The sequence below is a fragment of the Diadema antillarum genome, unplaced genomic scaffold (assembly GCF_040938485.1).
Source record: "Diadema antillarum isolate AM-2024a unplaced genomic scaffold, OU_Dant_1.0 seq00000166_RagTag, whole genome shotgun sequence".
Taxonomy (NCBI): Eukaryota; Metazoa; Echinodermata; class Echinoidea; order Diadematoida; family Diadematidae; genus Diadema; species Diadema antillarum.
The window spans coordinates 1,107,081-1,124,201 of NW_027271236.1; the positions used below are offsets into that span (position 1 = coordinate 1,107,081).

The following is a 17,121-nucleotide window of genomic DNA, read 5'->3' on the forward strand; positions in this document are numbered from 1 at the left end:
AAACATCCACCTCCTTATCCACTATACCATAGATTTCCTCACTCCCTCCACTACTTTCTTACTTTAATCTTATTTTGATCATACTTAAAATTACTGTAAGTGTAATACTGCAAGTATAGAGTTGACTGCCTGAGAGCCCTAGCCTCATGTGTACATAACAAGGCTGGCTTGAGAAAAAAACATGACTAGTATAAAAGTCTGACCAAATCAGATAAAATACATGTCCACATGAGATGACATGACAAAACTATCAAGTCCTCCAGTTCTTGGAATTAAACAGGACCATGCATCTCTTTCAAGCAGTCATTCTATGACATGAATTCCACTTAATTGTGAAATCTGTCCAAAACAAAGAACTAAAGAGTCATAAAAAATGCTTGCACATATAAATCATGATGAAAATTCCAGTCATGATTTTTTATAAAAAGAGTCAGCATAAGTCAACTTCCCTTTCTAGAGGTGAGCTACTTTGTACCTATTAAAGATAAAAATAAGAACTTGTATCATTTCTATTTATCTTGTGATTTATGTCTGTCATGATGCTTTGTTCATCCTCTCGGAATGTTGGTGTACAGCATCGATAAATGTTCCAACATGTTCAGGGTTGAAGTCGGGGTAGATCCCATGCCCGAGATTGGCTATGTATCGCTGTGTGCCGAACCGGGTCAGCATCTGTGCTACGTATTCCCTGATTTCCTCCTTAGAACTGTAGAGGGCGCATGGGTCTAGATTTCCTTGCAGCGTTACATCTGGGCCAGCCAGCGATCTGATTATGTTCATGAAAAATATGAAAGGAGGAACGAAAGACATTCTCCTCATAATAAAGGAAAACAGGACATGCAGAGTAGGAAACAGAAGTGTAACACATTTTAAATCTATACAAAACAGTTATAGATGTAATCCAAAAATTACAAGTATATGCTCTCATGATCTGAAATATTCAACTTTGACTATATTTTGACTTGTTACTGATATATGTTCAGGGTAATATTATCCCCCTTGCTCTCTGAAAGTCAAGTGCTCTTTTATTATGCTAGAAATGTGAACATATGTTGAATTTTCTTTATATTTTTATTTTTAAAAGCATAAATGTATGCAGCATGATCATACATAATGTAATCATAGTCTTTGTTTTAGCACATAGTGAACTACAACTGCGGTGACATATTTTCATAATCTTATATACAGTGTCAATTGTTTTCATCAGTTAGAAATTCAAGAGGGGTCAGAGGTCACAGCACTACGTTGAAACTGGCAAACATCTTCCTTACCTCGCTACTTGAGGCTGGATGTCCCAGTCTAGGCTCATGACATCATATCCGCTTTGAGCCAGCTCGGCTACAGCATAGTTTGCTCCTTTGGCAAAGACAATCTGTGGGATATACCATACATTTCAGTTTTCAGATCTCCTTGTAAGCATCTGAATGTCAAGATTCTTCTATGTACATTGTATAAATTCCAACAAAAGCCTGATCATATAAACACTTGCTTCATTAGTCTTCATTGCAACTGATTGACAAATTGCCCTACATCGACGTAAATAGGGCAATCTGTCAATCAGTTGCAATGAAAAACACCTCGACGGAAGAATTTCATGAATTTGAATAATAACGCAGTACCCGCTGCATGCTATGGGGATTAGAGCCAACACTTGCTGTCTGCGAAAGCTCGGTGGTCTAGTGGAGATGACGCCTGTCCGGTGATCAGGAGGTCGTAGGTTCGAATCCCGCTCGAGTGTATGTACGCCTATGATTTTTATCATGTCTACTACTAAAACATTGATCAATTCAGTGCTTATTTACGTCGATGTAGGGCAATTTGTCAATCAGTTGCAATGAAAAACACCTCAACGGAAGAATTTCATGAATTTGAATTCATTAGTCTTGTCTACATCAGATTTCCTGGACAAACACACAACTCATTTCACTTTCTGCTCATCTGTTCACCTCTGAACTTTGGAATGTTTTCAATCAGCTTTTCCTCCATTGCTGACCAAAATCTTTGTAGACATGGACTCAACTGTCTGTGATCTCTTTTTCTACAAAGTAAATTTCTAAAGTGACCTCCCCTCCCCCCCCCCCCCCCACACACACACACATTTCAATATGTCCTCATTTTCACAAACTTTCATATGAAAAATGGCATGTGTTTATTAAAATCAGAATGGGAAGTGTACAATGGAAGAGGCACTCTTAAAGTGCCTCCATTTTCCTGACAATGTAAAGGCATCTTAAAGTCAGGTCTAATGATAAATATCACTGCTATACTATAACATTGTGATCACAATGTGACTGTCATAATACATACAAAGTATGTTAGCAAATGGTTGGTCACACAATGAACACTTGTGTTGTTGTTTGTTTACTCTGAATTGTATTTTCCATGAGAGGGAATCCTCAAAATTTTGAACTTAATCTCTTTTATCAGAATGATTTTAATGATCCATTTGTTCTCTGTCCACAATAATAAAGTAATTTGTCTACATTGTTTTATCGCTCATAACTTTAGCACCACACTTTGCTACAAGTTAAAAGCATAGTGTTACTGTATAATGGGTAATACAAATGGAAACATGGTTTCATCATCATCACCATCATCATCATCATCATCAACACCATCATCATCATCATCATCATCATCATCATAATCATAACCGTCATCATCATCATCATCATCATCATCATCATTATAACAGTTGGAAAAGATGGGTTACCATGGGAACAGGTTCCACTGACTTGGCCCTCAGTTTCTCCTTGACCTCTCTGGCAATCTGCTGGAGGTACGGAAGACAAAACTTGCAGAACATGTCGTACCCCAGGGATCCAGCGTGAGAGTCAAATACCTGAAGGAGCTGTAGGGTGGAACAGAAGACTTCAACCATTACAAATAAAAAACGAACAAAACAAAGAAAGACACAAGCAGGTACATCCACCCCCCCCCCCTCCCCCCTCTGGTGGATCACTGGAATTTCTCTTTAGCAACAACTGTTTCATTCAAGTTAAAATCTTTCTTTTACTACTACTTTTAAGTACAGTGTATATTACTTGACAAGAGAACCAGAAGTGGTTGTATTGACTCATATCGACTAGAGTACGGTGATTTTGTTTTCTCCACCCTTCAAACTTGTGACCCTCTTAAAAAGTTGGTGGTTTCTGGGTATGAGAGATGACTCATAATCTCAAGATTGTGATTTCATTCCCAGGACAGTGTGGTATGAGATGTAACCACCAAGAAAAATAATTCACCTTGGCATTATTTTCTGTAAGTGTCAAAGAGAACCATGCAAGGAATGGCTTTGCCACTAAGGCTGGTGAGTGACAGTTGTTACAAGATGTCTCCCAAAGTGACAAGCTGGGAGCCCAGTTTGAGGAATGAACACAAACAGCTTATATGAGTAGGCACTAGAATGCTTTATACTTGCCACACGCCTTGCATAATAAACTAAAAATGGACTTTTTGGACTAATACCTTTCTTTGAGGATGAACATGTTGCAGCTGTAGGAACTTACCATCAAATTGTTTATTTTGTTATAAACATTAATTGTGAGCACCTTGAGCACTTTTGTACATTTTATGAGTGGGTATGTTGCCCGTTATAAATGTCTATATTATTATTACTATCATTATCTTCATTATTATTATTATTATCATTATTATTATCATTATTATTATTATTATTATCATTATTATTATTATTATTATCATTATTATTATTATTATTATTATCATTATCATTATTATTATTATTATTATTATCATTATTATTATTATTATTATTATCATTATTATTATTATTATTATCATTATTATTATTATCATTATTATTATCATTATTATTATCATTATTATTATTATTATTATTATTATTATTATTATCATTATTATCATTATTATTATCATTATTATTATTATTATTATCATTATTATTATCATTATTATTATTATTATTATTATTACTATTATTATTACTATTATTATCATTATTATTATTATTATCATTATTACTATTATTATTACTATTATCATTATTATTATTATTATTATTACTATTACTATTACTATTATTATTATTATTATTAATATTATTATTATTATTGTTATTATTATTATTATCATCATCATCATCATCATCATCTTCATCATCCTCATCATCATCATCATCATTGTTCTGTGACTGCCCGGAGAGACACGAGGCCGGAGGCTTACCCCTCATGCTGGCATGCTAATATACAAGCAGCCAAGGAGAAGTAAAATCAAGGAGTGCAGACTCTCATAAAAATTCAAAAGTTCAAGTATCAATGCCCTGTAAAAATATTACTGGAGTGCACAGAGCATGCACATATGGAGTGTAGTCCACAGTTACTAAGTCGGTCACATGAACGGCTCCTTGTGACCACAGACATTATTATATAGTGCGCCCTCTATACAGAAAAAAAATTCCTTGATATACAATGTCACAAGACCACTCTGATTTGAGGAAATAAATCTGGTAGTAAGAGAAAGACAGATATTGAGTTTTGCAAACACTTTATCATCCTACTGACACCTAAAAAAACTGTACCCCCCCCCCTCGTCACATAATTTAAAATTATGCACTCTTAGTCATAATTCTCATTCGTTTACACATGTAAAAAAATATAAACAATATTGTCTTTGATATAGAGATACATAATCATACAGAATATGACTTTTACAAGCCATTTCTAGAGCACATACATGTATGATACAAAACAAGAGTATTACACCAACAATATCACAACTGCCTAACTTATTTGAGTGTTGATATATCACTAAGCATTGTTATCATTTTGATTATTCTTTTTTAAGATATGAATCACTCTCCGTCTATTTTTCTATGGCATAAAGTGAACATGCATTAAATCACAACAAACATCCCACACACAAGAAATATGAGTATCACATTCAACTCCCCTGCATTCTTCAAGGGAATGGAATACAGTGTCCTGTATTATGGCTACAGGGTAATTAAGGCTAACCACAAGGCTAAGCACACTGGGCAAGTTTCAAAAGGGAAAGAACATCATAACACAAATGTAATCTCCTACATCATCTACGTCTAGGTTTACAAAAGACTTGAAGGGTATTGGGGTCAAGCACTTGGTTTTTGCTAGATTCAACAGATGAAGAGTTTGTTCGCAAAAACCGATAAGTCCATATTTGCCAAATGGAGATATTTGCAATTAAAGGTCAAGAAAAATAAAGAGAATAATAAGAAAATTTTTTCTTCTTTTGACCATAACTTAAAAAATGTACTTTTATATGTAGTGACCAATATATCTTTTAAAATGCATTATTTTGTACTTTATGACAGAGACGGTACTTCAAAATCCTCAAAAATGGACTTATCGGTTTTTGCAAACAAACTCTTCAGATATACTTTTAGGTACCAGTCACAAACATGACTCACAACTATTTTCATATCAAGAATCCTTACCAACTCTGCAAAACACTTTTGTGCAATGTTTTTCAGGGTTGATGCTATGTATTGTTATAACTCAATGAAATCACCGTAACACCAATGTATCCACTGCAAAGTAGCCCCTGCATGCACCTACTAGCAACCACCATGCATGCATGTGTGATATTGCAGCCACCGACATTCACACAACAAAACTGGGGAGGTTTCCAAAGAACAATCAGGGAGATATGTGTGTTACATGCTTCTCAAAATGTAAATGTTCAATTTCCAATGATGGAGGCTTTCATTTTCAGTTGTCAGGCATGAAGAGATGTTCATTTTCACAGAGACTTGGCAGCTCTGTTATTAATTGTAGCTAGAATGACAGAAGTTCAAAATGCTGACGGATCATTGGCCATTAAAAGGCATCACTACCACAATTTAATCATCTGTTGCTTGTGTCATTATCAATTTTCCCTGTGAGTGTCATCCAATCTGTTTACAACTATTTAAGTTGTTTTGCAAACAGACAGAAAAAAAAAACCAAACAGCAACAAAAACATAATATTCTTAGTGAAGGTTACTACAAAGTATATCATCAGTCAAGTATAATTTATGGTAAGTTCTAGCAGATATACATTTACTAGTATTCAGCACTTAAGCGAGTATATCTGCATCTACAACAATCAACAACAACTGTGACTCTGCATTATTTTATTCACAACACACATTCATTATTTCACACCCCCCCCCAAAAAAAACAACAACAACAACAACAGAGAGAGAGAAAGAGAGAGAGAGATTCAAACTAGCAATAGGTATTTGTGAGAGTACTTCATTGTTTTCTCCTAAATAGACAAACACTCCCACAATGTCATTTTTACCCCCACAGTGCCTGACTATATAAAGGGAAACATAATATGGTACCCCACAATGGATCTCTTGCTCGTCTAAAAATAACAGACAGATGGACAGACGTAGATGCAGACACACACACAAACATACAAACAAACAGACGACTCACATACCTGTGCACCAGCTTCCACCTGGCCCACCAGGTAGTCCACTGTGGTCCTGGTGAGGGTCTGGAGCAGGGTGTGGCTGGCCGCTGGCTGGGTGTAGAGCCACTTCTTGGCCTTGGAGTAGGTGTTTGAACCACCGCCTTCTATGCAGTACGCCATCAATGTCCACTGCATCAATCCAGAAAGGCAAAAACATGTACTGTATATGTGGTATATTCTGCTTTGGTTTAATATATATTTTTATACATTTTCAGAATTGACTGAAAATTGCACAATTAAATGCTGATAATTGCCAAAGGTGAGAACTTACTGATTTTTCTTCTAGCAAGGAAAAATACATATTTCTCATTTTGTAACTGTGGTTCTTGAACACGAATTCAACCACAAGTCTTATACCCCTTTCATAAACTCACCCTCCAATTATCCGCCTAAGAATAATGCGGACATTTCAATAAAAAATGCGTTCACAAACTCTGAAAATTATGCGCATTATTTTTACGAGCGCCCGTCCTGAAAAAGGCGGATAATCGTCATGGTGACTGCACACGTCCCTCCTGCGGGAAAGACAGGTGACATTTGACCGCACCCCGGCAATTATCCGCATTATTTGGGTTTGCGTTCATAAACTCCAAATCTGGTCCCGATGCTGCTATTATGCGGATAATTGAAGGGTCGAAAAAAAGCGGATTATTCTTCCCCCGCTCCGATTTTACGACCAAATGATGCCGATATTATCCGCATTATTGAGTTTATGAAAGGGGTATTAAAGATATTATTTGAACATTAATACTCTTTGCACAGGGTGAACACCACAAATCATAGCATACCACTACGTCTTGTAGTATGTTGAATTATATTTAAAACATCGTCTTCAAAGAACATACAAAGAACACAGTTTTCACTAATATGGATATTGTACCAATGGCTGAGTATGAATATGTATCCCTAAATGTAATGTGTACATGCAATACATGTAGAAGGCAACAAGACACATACTTTTTTATGTTATCATGGTATAGAAGATGTCAGATGTAGAAGTATTTTCTCACTGATGCAATACAGTAGTTTTGTTCAATTTTGAATGAGTGGAAATGGTGCAGATGTGGATTATACTGAGGTGTGTGAATTCATACACCACTTTGTACATCAACACTGCTGTGAATTAGAGCTTGTAGCTGTTTTTTTCCTGTCCCAAGTGATTTCGATAAAAAAAATAATACAAGCGCAAAAACAAAATCAATGGAAATTTCTAGATAGGTCTAGATACGCCCAGAAATAGGTGTGAGATGATACAGGCATTCTTAAATTCCTTGACATCATTTGAGGAGCCCGACATGATTTCCTATTCCCCCTCCAAACATGAACGCCTAAATCATCAGACAATGGGTACACAGTAAATATGAATGCTATGGTAAGACAATGCATCTCATCAGGGAGGTGCTGTTCTGCCAAGACAAGATAATTTCTCTGTTACACCTAACTCCTAAGTTCTCCATGCATGAATATCTTGACTTTGCTGTCTATGATGTCTGATGTTATCATCTATGAAGTACATTTCATCAAAATCATAGGGCATTCAATGGGTGAAGTCGGGTTCCATGACACTTGTTCCTGCAAAAATTGCTCAGTTTATAAATATCTGCATCAGGCCTCGAAATAGGATTTTGGAGGGGCAAGGCCATTTAGAAAAGGGCACTTTTTCCAAGAGGCCAGGGCACTTAAGTCAGTCAGAGGGGCACCAAGGCCACATTGGAAAGGGCATGTTTGGTGTTTATGAAAAAAGAAAGAAGAAAAACAAACCGAGAAAAATAAACAAACACACACACACACACACACACAAAGTGCAACACACAACAAAAACCTCTTCCCTACAGCTGTAACACATTCCCGATCTCCGCGTTTCTATCAGGTGAAACGACATTTTTTAAAACAGAAATAAAACAACAGTAGGTATTGATTGAAACTCGACACCCTTTCAGGCCGGCCAGCCAGGCCAGGCTGCCATGAAACTTCAAAGCACATTCCGACAGCTGGCTGGCAAAACCACAAGGCAAAGGAATTTGCGCGCGCGTGTAGATTGCTATGATTAGTCTGTGACAGACTGTTCATGACCTCCAAGAATGCGCCAGTACGCGGTTTCTTCTGTTGATTGGTCTCTCTCTCTCTCCACCCCTCCCCATTCGCCAGTCGTGGGATTTTTCTTTTTTCTTGGTGAACTTGGTGTTCACTCTTTACTACTCTATCTGAATATGCGCTGCCTAGCTAGTACATACTCGCGGCCGCTGCGCTGCGGAGGCAGTCGGGACGGTAAAAGCCGGTCGGGCGTACATGTACGTACACGTCGTCTCGTATCTCGGAAAGATACTTTGAGTTTGAATCAGATATATCGGGACGCGAGTGAACTGAAGGTATGATATTTGAGATCAGGAAAGTTGTTCAAGCTTATTAAAGAGACTTTGAGAAAGGGCATATCATACGTCATAAATAATAACTTTCATTCTAAAAGGGCACCACGGCCCCAAGAAAAAGGGCACATTTTTTTTTGGCCGTAACTTTGATCAAAAAACAAAAGGCGTTGCGGCCAACGAGAGGGGCACCGACGGCCATGGCCATCGGTGGCCGTCGGTTAATTCGAGGCCTGCTGCATGCTAAGCCAAATATAATTTCTAGCCACAAACATAAGCCTAAACCTAATCCAAATCCTCACATCAAATTACCTTGTAATCCTCAATCCCTACGTCCTTGGAGAAGATAAGACCGAATCAATTGTCACAGGAGTAAATATTGTGTCACAAAAGAAGCTAGGTTAGTTTGTGATGCGGTACTCACCGGAGCCCCTGAGAAGCCTATGAGAGGCACTTTGCCCTGAAGCTCTTTCCGTGTTAATGTGATGGCCTCAAAGACGTACCCCAACGCTTGACCGACGTCCACACTGGTGTTGAGGCGGGAAAGGTCATCAGGCGACACAAGAGGTTCTGGGAAAGACGGTCCCTATGTGGCATTTCAGAAGAACAATTTATTTTCCTCTTTGACTTTTGTTATTTTTTCATTTTCATAGCTGTTCAAGCCCAGTTAGGATCTTTTTAAATACACTACACAAAAAACATGTAATTGCTTGTGGGACTTGCATTGACGGGCTTTGAAATTAGCCAGTTATTTTGATAAATTCTGGCAGAATCGTTTTAATTACTACACAAGTACCTCTGATCTATGAGGACAATACAAACAAGTTTGTTTATTTGAAAACTATTAGTTATTTCTAACTTGTGTTATACAACTATCTTGGTAAAGATATTTTGTTAATTCATTATCTGACAACTATCACAGTTTTCATGGAAGAAAATATTTACCTGCAGGCCCTTCTTCATAATGTGTAAGGGGCATCACGCTTCTGCACATCACCTCATACAAATAACAAGGTCTATTCAATCTCAATCACATCACAGAAATGTTTGTCTCACATATACTGTATGCAAACACACCAACCCTGTATGGGAACAAAATCATGAAATAAAGGCCACCGCACACTACACGATCAGACTGGTCTTAAAGTCTTGAGCCAAGCTGGGTCTTAAGACCAGTCGTACGACCGGACACCGCACACTATACGACCCGACTGTAAAGCGCGCGCAGTGCGCACTGCGTGCGCTTGCATTTTACTGCATTGTGAATGGCTGAAAGCTCACGACTGGTCGTAAAAATTCAACATGTCAAATCTCTACGACTGGCGCTAAGACCCAGTCGTACGACTAGAAAATGGCAATACTGTGACGTCACACTTCTAGTCTTAAGGTCTTAAGACCGGTGAATCGGGGCAAAATCGTGTAGTGTGCGGCGGGCTTAACTCTGCAGTTTTGCAATGAGAAAAACAAAGCAAAGAAAGAAAGAAACAGAAAGCTTACCTTTCCAGGGATCATCTCAACAGTTAGTCCCAAAGCTTGAGGGATGACAAGAATGTCTGAGAAGATAATTGCTGCATCAAGCTCAAATCGACGAATAGGCTAGCAGAGAAATGTGGAAACAGAGAAGATCCCTTACTGACCTGAACTGTCCATTACAAAATCTTCTACTGCTAAGTATGCTGATCCTTACTACAGCAATGAGATGTGATGAACCTACTCTAGTTTGCACAGTTCATTGACCCTTGACACTCATCAACGGTTGACCCAATTTGCAATTGGTCCAGTTCTTAAAAATACATCTCTGTAACACATACCAAAAAAAATCAATGATTTTAAATTTCTTACTATTCCAATGAAATGTGCCAAGTATTATGCAGTAAGATTGCATGCGACACAACACAAATCACTGCACAAGAAGCAAACTCTCTTTACAATTAAAAGCATAAATGTGTGACAAAATACCCAGGTATTGAATCTCAGCCAAGTGCTTCCCTCCCAGTAAAAAAAAAAAAATTACCTGCAGGGTCACTTCACAGGCAAGAGCTGGTGTCTGACATACTGTGAAGAACTGGTGCTCTGCTCTCATCTCCCGGAATTCTACACAGCACAAAACATAAAGAGCATTGTGCAGGTTACATGTATACTTGTACAACAATGTATCTATGGGACATGCCATTGAAGGCAAGTTTGTATCAATGGCTCACCAAACTCATCAGATTAATCAAAGTCATGAAACTTGCTAGAATTCTATATGTTTGTATTGTTCTTCTACTGACAAAGGGAAAGGAAAAGGCCACGTAAAAAAGCGAACACACAAACATGACACTATGTTGCAAGCCAATCTATATAATCAATAGATTGTGATTTACTATCAAATCCAAGATGAAATTTTGTGGGCACCAGAAACAGTTGCACTTTCTCAGTATACTGTAAAAGTGGATATTTTCGCGCGACTAATATTTCGCGCTTGGCCGGGTAAGAAGAGTTTCAAGTGTTTTTAATTCCACCGAATCAAGACATCCCACACAGGAAAATATGGCAAGCAAAAATATTGGTGTGTTTTTATTTTCGCGCTAGTTTCTGGTTGCGAAAATTTCAACATCACAAAAATTTCCACTTTTACAGTATTCAATCTACCAAAATACTAAGCTCCAATATGTACTTCCATTTGAAAGGAGGTTTCATGAGAAGCGAGTAAAATCCGGTCTGTCATTTCACTATCAAATTCTTGGTGGTGAGAATAGGAACTATTGAAAGACCACCTTACCATCAAGGCTGATATGCACCAGCAGAATAAGGGTCTATTGGACTGACTCAAACATTTTCTCATCCAATGAACTATCAGGGTGAAAATTGGAACACTGCAATCATAGTCTAAGTGCAACTTTTGGCTCTTTGTCATTCACAAGATCCCGAAAGAATTCAAAGTTTATTGATTCTCCGGTGATTTCGCTAAACTCACTAGTACTTTGAACAGATGAATCTTATAATGCTTTGTCCACATTTGTCTGCAACGTTGCCTATTTTTCTCTAATAAATGATACACTAGAAAGACTAGTTACATCTTTTCAAATGCCTACAAACATTTCTAAAAGCTTAGTACAGTATTTACACTCCTTTCTATTAGAAACTGGCTGGTGTGTTAGTGTTTATCATCCAGTTGAGGACAGTTTGATTTTGCTACAACATGTATTTCCCATAGACACCTGCCCGAGTATACTCGGGACTCATCCTCAACAGGTTAATATCCAGTGGTGGTATTTATCTAGTAAGCAAGTGATGCTTATCCACAACAGGAATCTGATAGGTATTGTGATGACTAAACAGAGATACAAGGACCTTGTGGTGGATGGGAGGGGGGGGGGGGGGGGTAAAGGGATTACACACCGTAGTATTGGTGGAGATGAGAATTTGGCTTTTAACTTTATGTAAGATACCAAGAAACCACTTATGAAATAGTACAGAGCATACCATTTAAGGGTAATTCAAAATTCATCGGGTGAAAATCGGTTTTGGAATCACTGAGACATCCAAAAACAAAGTAGAACAAAGCGATCCTAATAAAAGGTGGGTCCCACTTTTTATTAAGGAATGTTCATTTTTGGATATCTCAGCCATTTTAAAAACTGATTTTCATCGAATAAACATTGAATCCCTCTTGGAATTACACGCTCTTTCATATTTCATGAGAAAGTTTCTCATTATCTCACCAAAAAAAGTGAGAAACCGGAAGTTAGGTCTCAACCAAAACTATACGCTCCCTTTAAGAATACTACACCTGGCAAGTATCTCCCTGCCTGTCTCATCAGCCATACTGGTACTCTCTCTGTCTTCTCCCCTCGTGCTGCTCTCAGGATTAGGTCATTTTTGAGGGGCGGGAACTCCTGATAGGATTAGAAATTCACAACAAAAAAAAATCACTGTAAATACAATGCTCATGATCTCATCATTCATTTCAAATGAAAGTAACTTATACAGATGTGCGCCACGCTCCAGTTGGTTGGCAAAACAATAAGAGAAAGTACAAATACCATAAAGTAGGAGTGTATTATCACTTTCTTGAAGTTAATCAAACAATAACAAAAGAAAAACTTACAGTCCATAGCTCACGATGAGCCATGGACTGTTAAGTTTCAAACATGCAAAAGCACATTATGATTCACTTTTAGATACTAAACAGAACTTTGAAAATAAATGGGTGTATGGGCAAAACATTTTAGTTCTTGGTTTCAACCTGTGGATACAACCTGTGGACTTTAAGTTTCACAAGCTGAGTGAATTCAGCTCAGCTCAGGCCAGCACAATACTGAAGTGTACATAAAAATTAAAGGGCATTGGCCATTGCAGGCATTTGGTGGTGCTAAAATCATGTTTATTGTCAATTTCTAGAATCACATTTAAGCATGTATTGAAAAAAAAAATGAGTACTAGTACTAATAGGTTGTATTGTATTTAGTTTGACGCCACTCCACCTGGCCATGACCCAGCTTTAAATACTTCAAGAAGGACCAAAGCCTTCTTCAATTCATAAATTTACTCTACTTGACAGTTGAAACAGGCTGAGGTTTGCAGAGGTGAAGGTCTATGACTAGACATTATAGACTATATAGACAGCAATACTGAATACAGTAATAACTGGCATAGATTTTACTGCATAAAACTTAAAAGATGATTCAAACTTACAATTAATAAACCATGTGATGGTTGACTTTCTTTCTGTAATGTAACTAGAGGTGGAGCTAGATCTAATCGACTGGGCTGCAAGTGCAACAAGTGCAAACCCAGACTGCAGACAGAGAGATTCGCCGCGCCTGTCCGGAGGAGTCTTTTACTTCTTCTTTTTTTAATGAATTTTGTTTTGACGTTATCTCTCTCCTCCCGTAGATTTTCCGATTTTCATAGAATATTATCAAAGTGACAAAGTGGAAATATGAAATGTCATCAGACACCCTGATACTGACGTAGTCTCCGTGGAAGATATACCCGACGATCCAGACACAGACCGATCTTTCGGTCAATTATGCATTCATGGCCATGGCATGACATGTCGAGCCTGGTCGCGTACGATTGCATACAGTACGCGGACCGGAACATCACATTGAGCAACATATTTAACAGCATGTGGGACTACAATGAACACATCGAAAATTAGTGGCTACATTTCATCCGAGCTGTTCGCGTCGGCTATGTCCTAAATCGACACACATTAAAAGTAATTAACATGCCAAAACAGACAAAATTCTCACCTTCCCATCAACAGGCGGGGCACTCATCATTAAATATCGCGAGCTCACGTTTATTCAACGTTCAAATATGGCACTGATTGTTCCCGTTTGCATACACAGGCATGGAGGCAGGTTGATGTATCATGCATGCATCCTCCGGAATGCGTTTTTTTTTAAGACGGCACAGATTGGGGCATGGCGCGTGTTAAACCTATGGGAAAAACGTTGGGTTAGGGTTTTTGGTTACGGTTAGGGTTAGGGTTAGGGTTAGGGTTGGGGTTAGGGTTAGGGTTAGGGTTAGGGTTAGGGTTTGATGGTTAGGGTTAGGATTAGGATTAGGGTTAGGTTTAGGGATAGGGTCCCCGATAGATTTTTAGTTTCCCCAATCTGTGCCGTCTAAAAAAAACACGCCTCCGGAATCCGGCCTTCATGAGCTACCTACAGGGTGTAGTTGCGTAACTGGCTGATAGTCTATAAGTCAAAGTCTTTTGGGGGTGTTTCCCAGAGCCAGCGCTCTGAATGCAGCGCCTCAAGCCTTGTGATAGTGACATCATAAATAATACAACTCCGAGATAATAATGACAATGAAAATAAGTACATATCTTGAGAAATCTAACTCAGTATTTCGTCATTTTGCGTATGGTATGTTGTAAATACTAAAACAGATTAGAATTTAGACTATTTTTAAAGTCCCAGGCCAGCAGGTATCAAAATCGTGCGAAAAGGGAAGGGATACAATACATCTTCCATCTCCTTTTCTTCTTCTTCTTCTTCTTCTTCTTCTTCTTCTTCTTCTTCTTCTTCTTCTTTTCTTCTTCTTCTTCTTGTTAAGTCTGCATCCTCCAGTTAGCTGAAGATTCTTGCAGACTGGATTTGAACGCTTCCGGTAAAGGACCTAAATGGTTATCTACCTGAGTTTATTAGGCACTTCGGATTTGGAGCTGTTTTACCACAAAACAAAGAGAGCAGAGCAAACTGTTCTGAGGCACGCAATCTGATGGAGTTCGACGGAAAAGGCCATGTTCACCTTTTAGTTGATCTGATTAATTTATTATTGTCGAATTTCGCACCTCTGAGAAAGGGGCTGAGAAATGGGTGGGGGGGGGGGGGTATACCTCCACCCCAACTTTAGCACCTGAAGTGAGATATATGTGTGAAAACTACATGTGTGAATTAGATGACCAATTAAGATGTCATTGTCAACAGTGTCCTTTTAGTTGTCTTCTTGTTAAGTGGCGATTCAGAAATGTAATTTGCAAGAATTTCAATTCCATGTCGTCTGGATTGAGTGTTCCGTACATATCTGCATATCGTGCGCCAGAATCAATCACAGCAAGTGAAACTTAGAATACGCCCTCTGCGTGAATGTGTTTGTTTTCGAGGACTCGGCCTATCAATGGCTTCAAACACGAAGTTTTCGTGCATGTTTTATATCAGTACTACTGTATTTCGACAACATACAGGTACATGTTATGTATTAACATCAATACGAATACAAATCTGACTTGGGTGCCATTGAATCATGGTGACCATAATATCTTAGTCAACCATTTTTAGCGTTATGCCATCCTTTCTATCAACACTCCTATTAAAAATGTCGGTGTGCAATTTAACAAATACAGATGTGTACTTGTTTCTTATTTAGGCGCTATCTTGGAATTCACCTGATAAATGCAATGAATATTGCTAGGCATTGCACATTAAGATTGAGAGTAAGATTTGAGAACTGAAGTCAGAAAGATTACCAAAAAAAAAAAAAGTCACTTTCAAAAGGTCGATCAAACATGTTCTGTTATCAGCTTCACGCTGAACTCCTGGGTACTATTAACTATTAATCTTGCTGTGATCATATATTTCCCCTGAAATCGACATTTGAATGGGATTTATGAGAAATTTAATCAGTATAATTTACTTATAATGATTTGACACTTTAGATTTTTTTTTTTTTTGGTTCTCTCTTGTCAATGTCCTACAGGACAAATAGGCACCACACATGCATTTCTTCTTCCCCCCTCATGTTCCTCTCTTTGTAAATACCCCCCCCCCCCCAACTCATCATTTAAACTATTTGCAAGCATATAGATTGTGTGCACGCTGCACGGGGGTTGCAACGATATTCAAGCTTTAAGCTTATGTTGCAATTCCTTTGCGTGTTCGCTACCTTGAATAATGTAGCTCTCTTAGAGTTGTATACTATTTCTGTAACTGCTTCTTATCAATGTATACTTATCGTATATATTCTGTCTTGGCTATATGAGATGTACTTGCATACATTTTGTATGCACTCCTATTTTGTGAACACGCATTTAATCTTGAATAAATAAATGAATAAAATAAATAAGATTTAACAGCGAAATTGTGTCTACTATATATCGTCATGTTCATGGCCCATCCCTAACATATGCATATGTATATTTTCTGCAAAAAACCTGTAATATTCAAATATTATGACAGTTCAAACCTCATTTTGGGGGAGGGGGTCTTTGACGCTGCTAGAAGCGGGAAAACCCACACCCCTCCCCCTAAAAGAAATGAAGCTACCAAAAAAAAAAATGACTTAGTGATTCGCAACCACTGCCTAATTAAGAACAGGGGGGCATTTCATGAAGCGTTTTGTCAGATATTTCGTCTGACAAAATGTTAAAAGCTACTGAAATCCTTGCATCTGATTGGCTGAGAGCAAATTTGTCCGACAAGTTGTCGGACAAAAATGCTTCATGAAATGCCCCCAGGTGTTTGGTGCGGTATAAACCTAAAAACACACTAGAAATAGATCTTGTTTGTCCAAGGCAAATCATATTAGTCTGGTAGGAATGGGGGGTCCCCATGCACCCTCCGAACACATTTTTTAACATACTTTTTTGTAACCCTTAGGGTGTCTAGTTAATGAAATTTTTTGTTCCCAAGAAAAAATCGTGTCCCATGGGGGTCATTGGCGGCCATCTTGGCAGCCATCTTGGATTTTCAGGGAAAATCATGAATTTCCATAACTTTTGAACTACACAGCATACAATTACAAATAAAGCATTTATTCAGGATAAATGTGACATGAG

At 38.0% G+C, this 17,121-nt stretch overlaps 1 protein-coding gene across 1 annotated transcript; it reads right to left on the minus strand.

Annotated features, from left to right (window-relative positions):
• Nucleotides 1-534: 534 nt before the first annotated feature.
• LOC139728156 (uroporphyrinogen decarboxylase-like) lies at nucleotides 535-14,116 on the minus strand. Its single transcript, XM_071639122.1, has 9 exons — nucleotides 14,090-14,116; nucleotides 12,622-12,727; nucleotides 10,861-10,940; nucleotides 10,344-10,442; nucleotides 9,271-9,432; nucleotides 6,448-6,609; nucleotides 2,714-2,851; nucleotides 1,272-1,372; nucleotides 535-766 (listed from the first exon to the last, which is right to left on the minus strand). Exons 1-9 carry the CDS (start codon nucleotides 14,114-14,116, stop codon nucleotides 535-537), a joined length of 1,107 nt encoding a protein of 368 aa, XP_071495223.1.
• Between the last annotated feature and the right edge of the window lie 3,005 nt (nucleotides 14,117-17,121).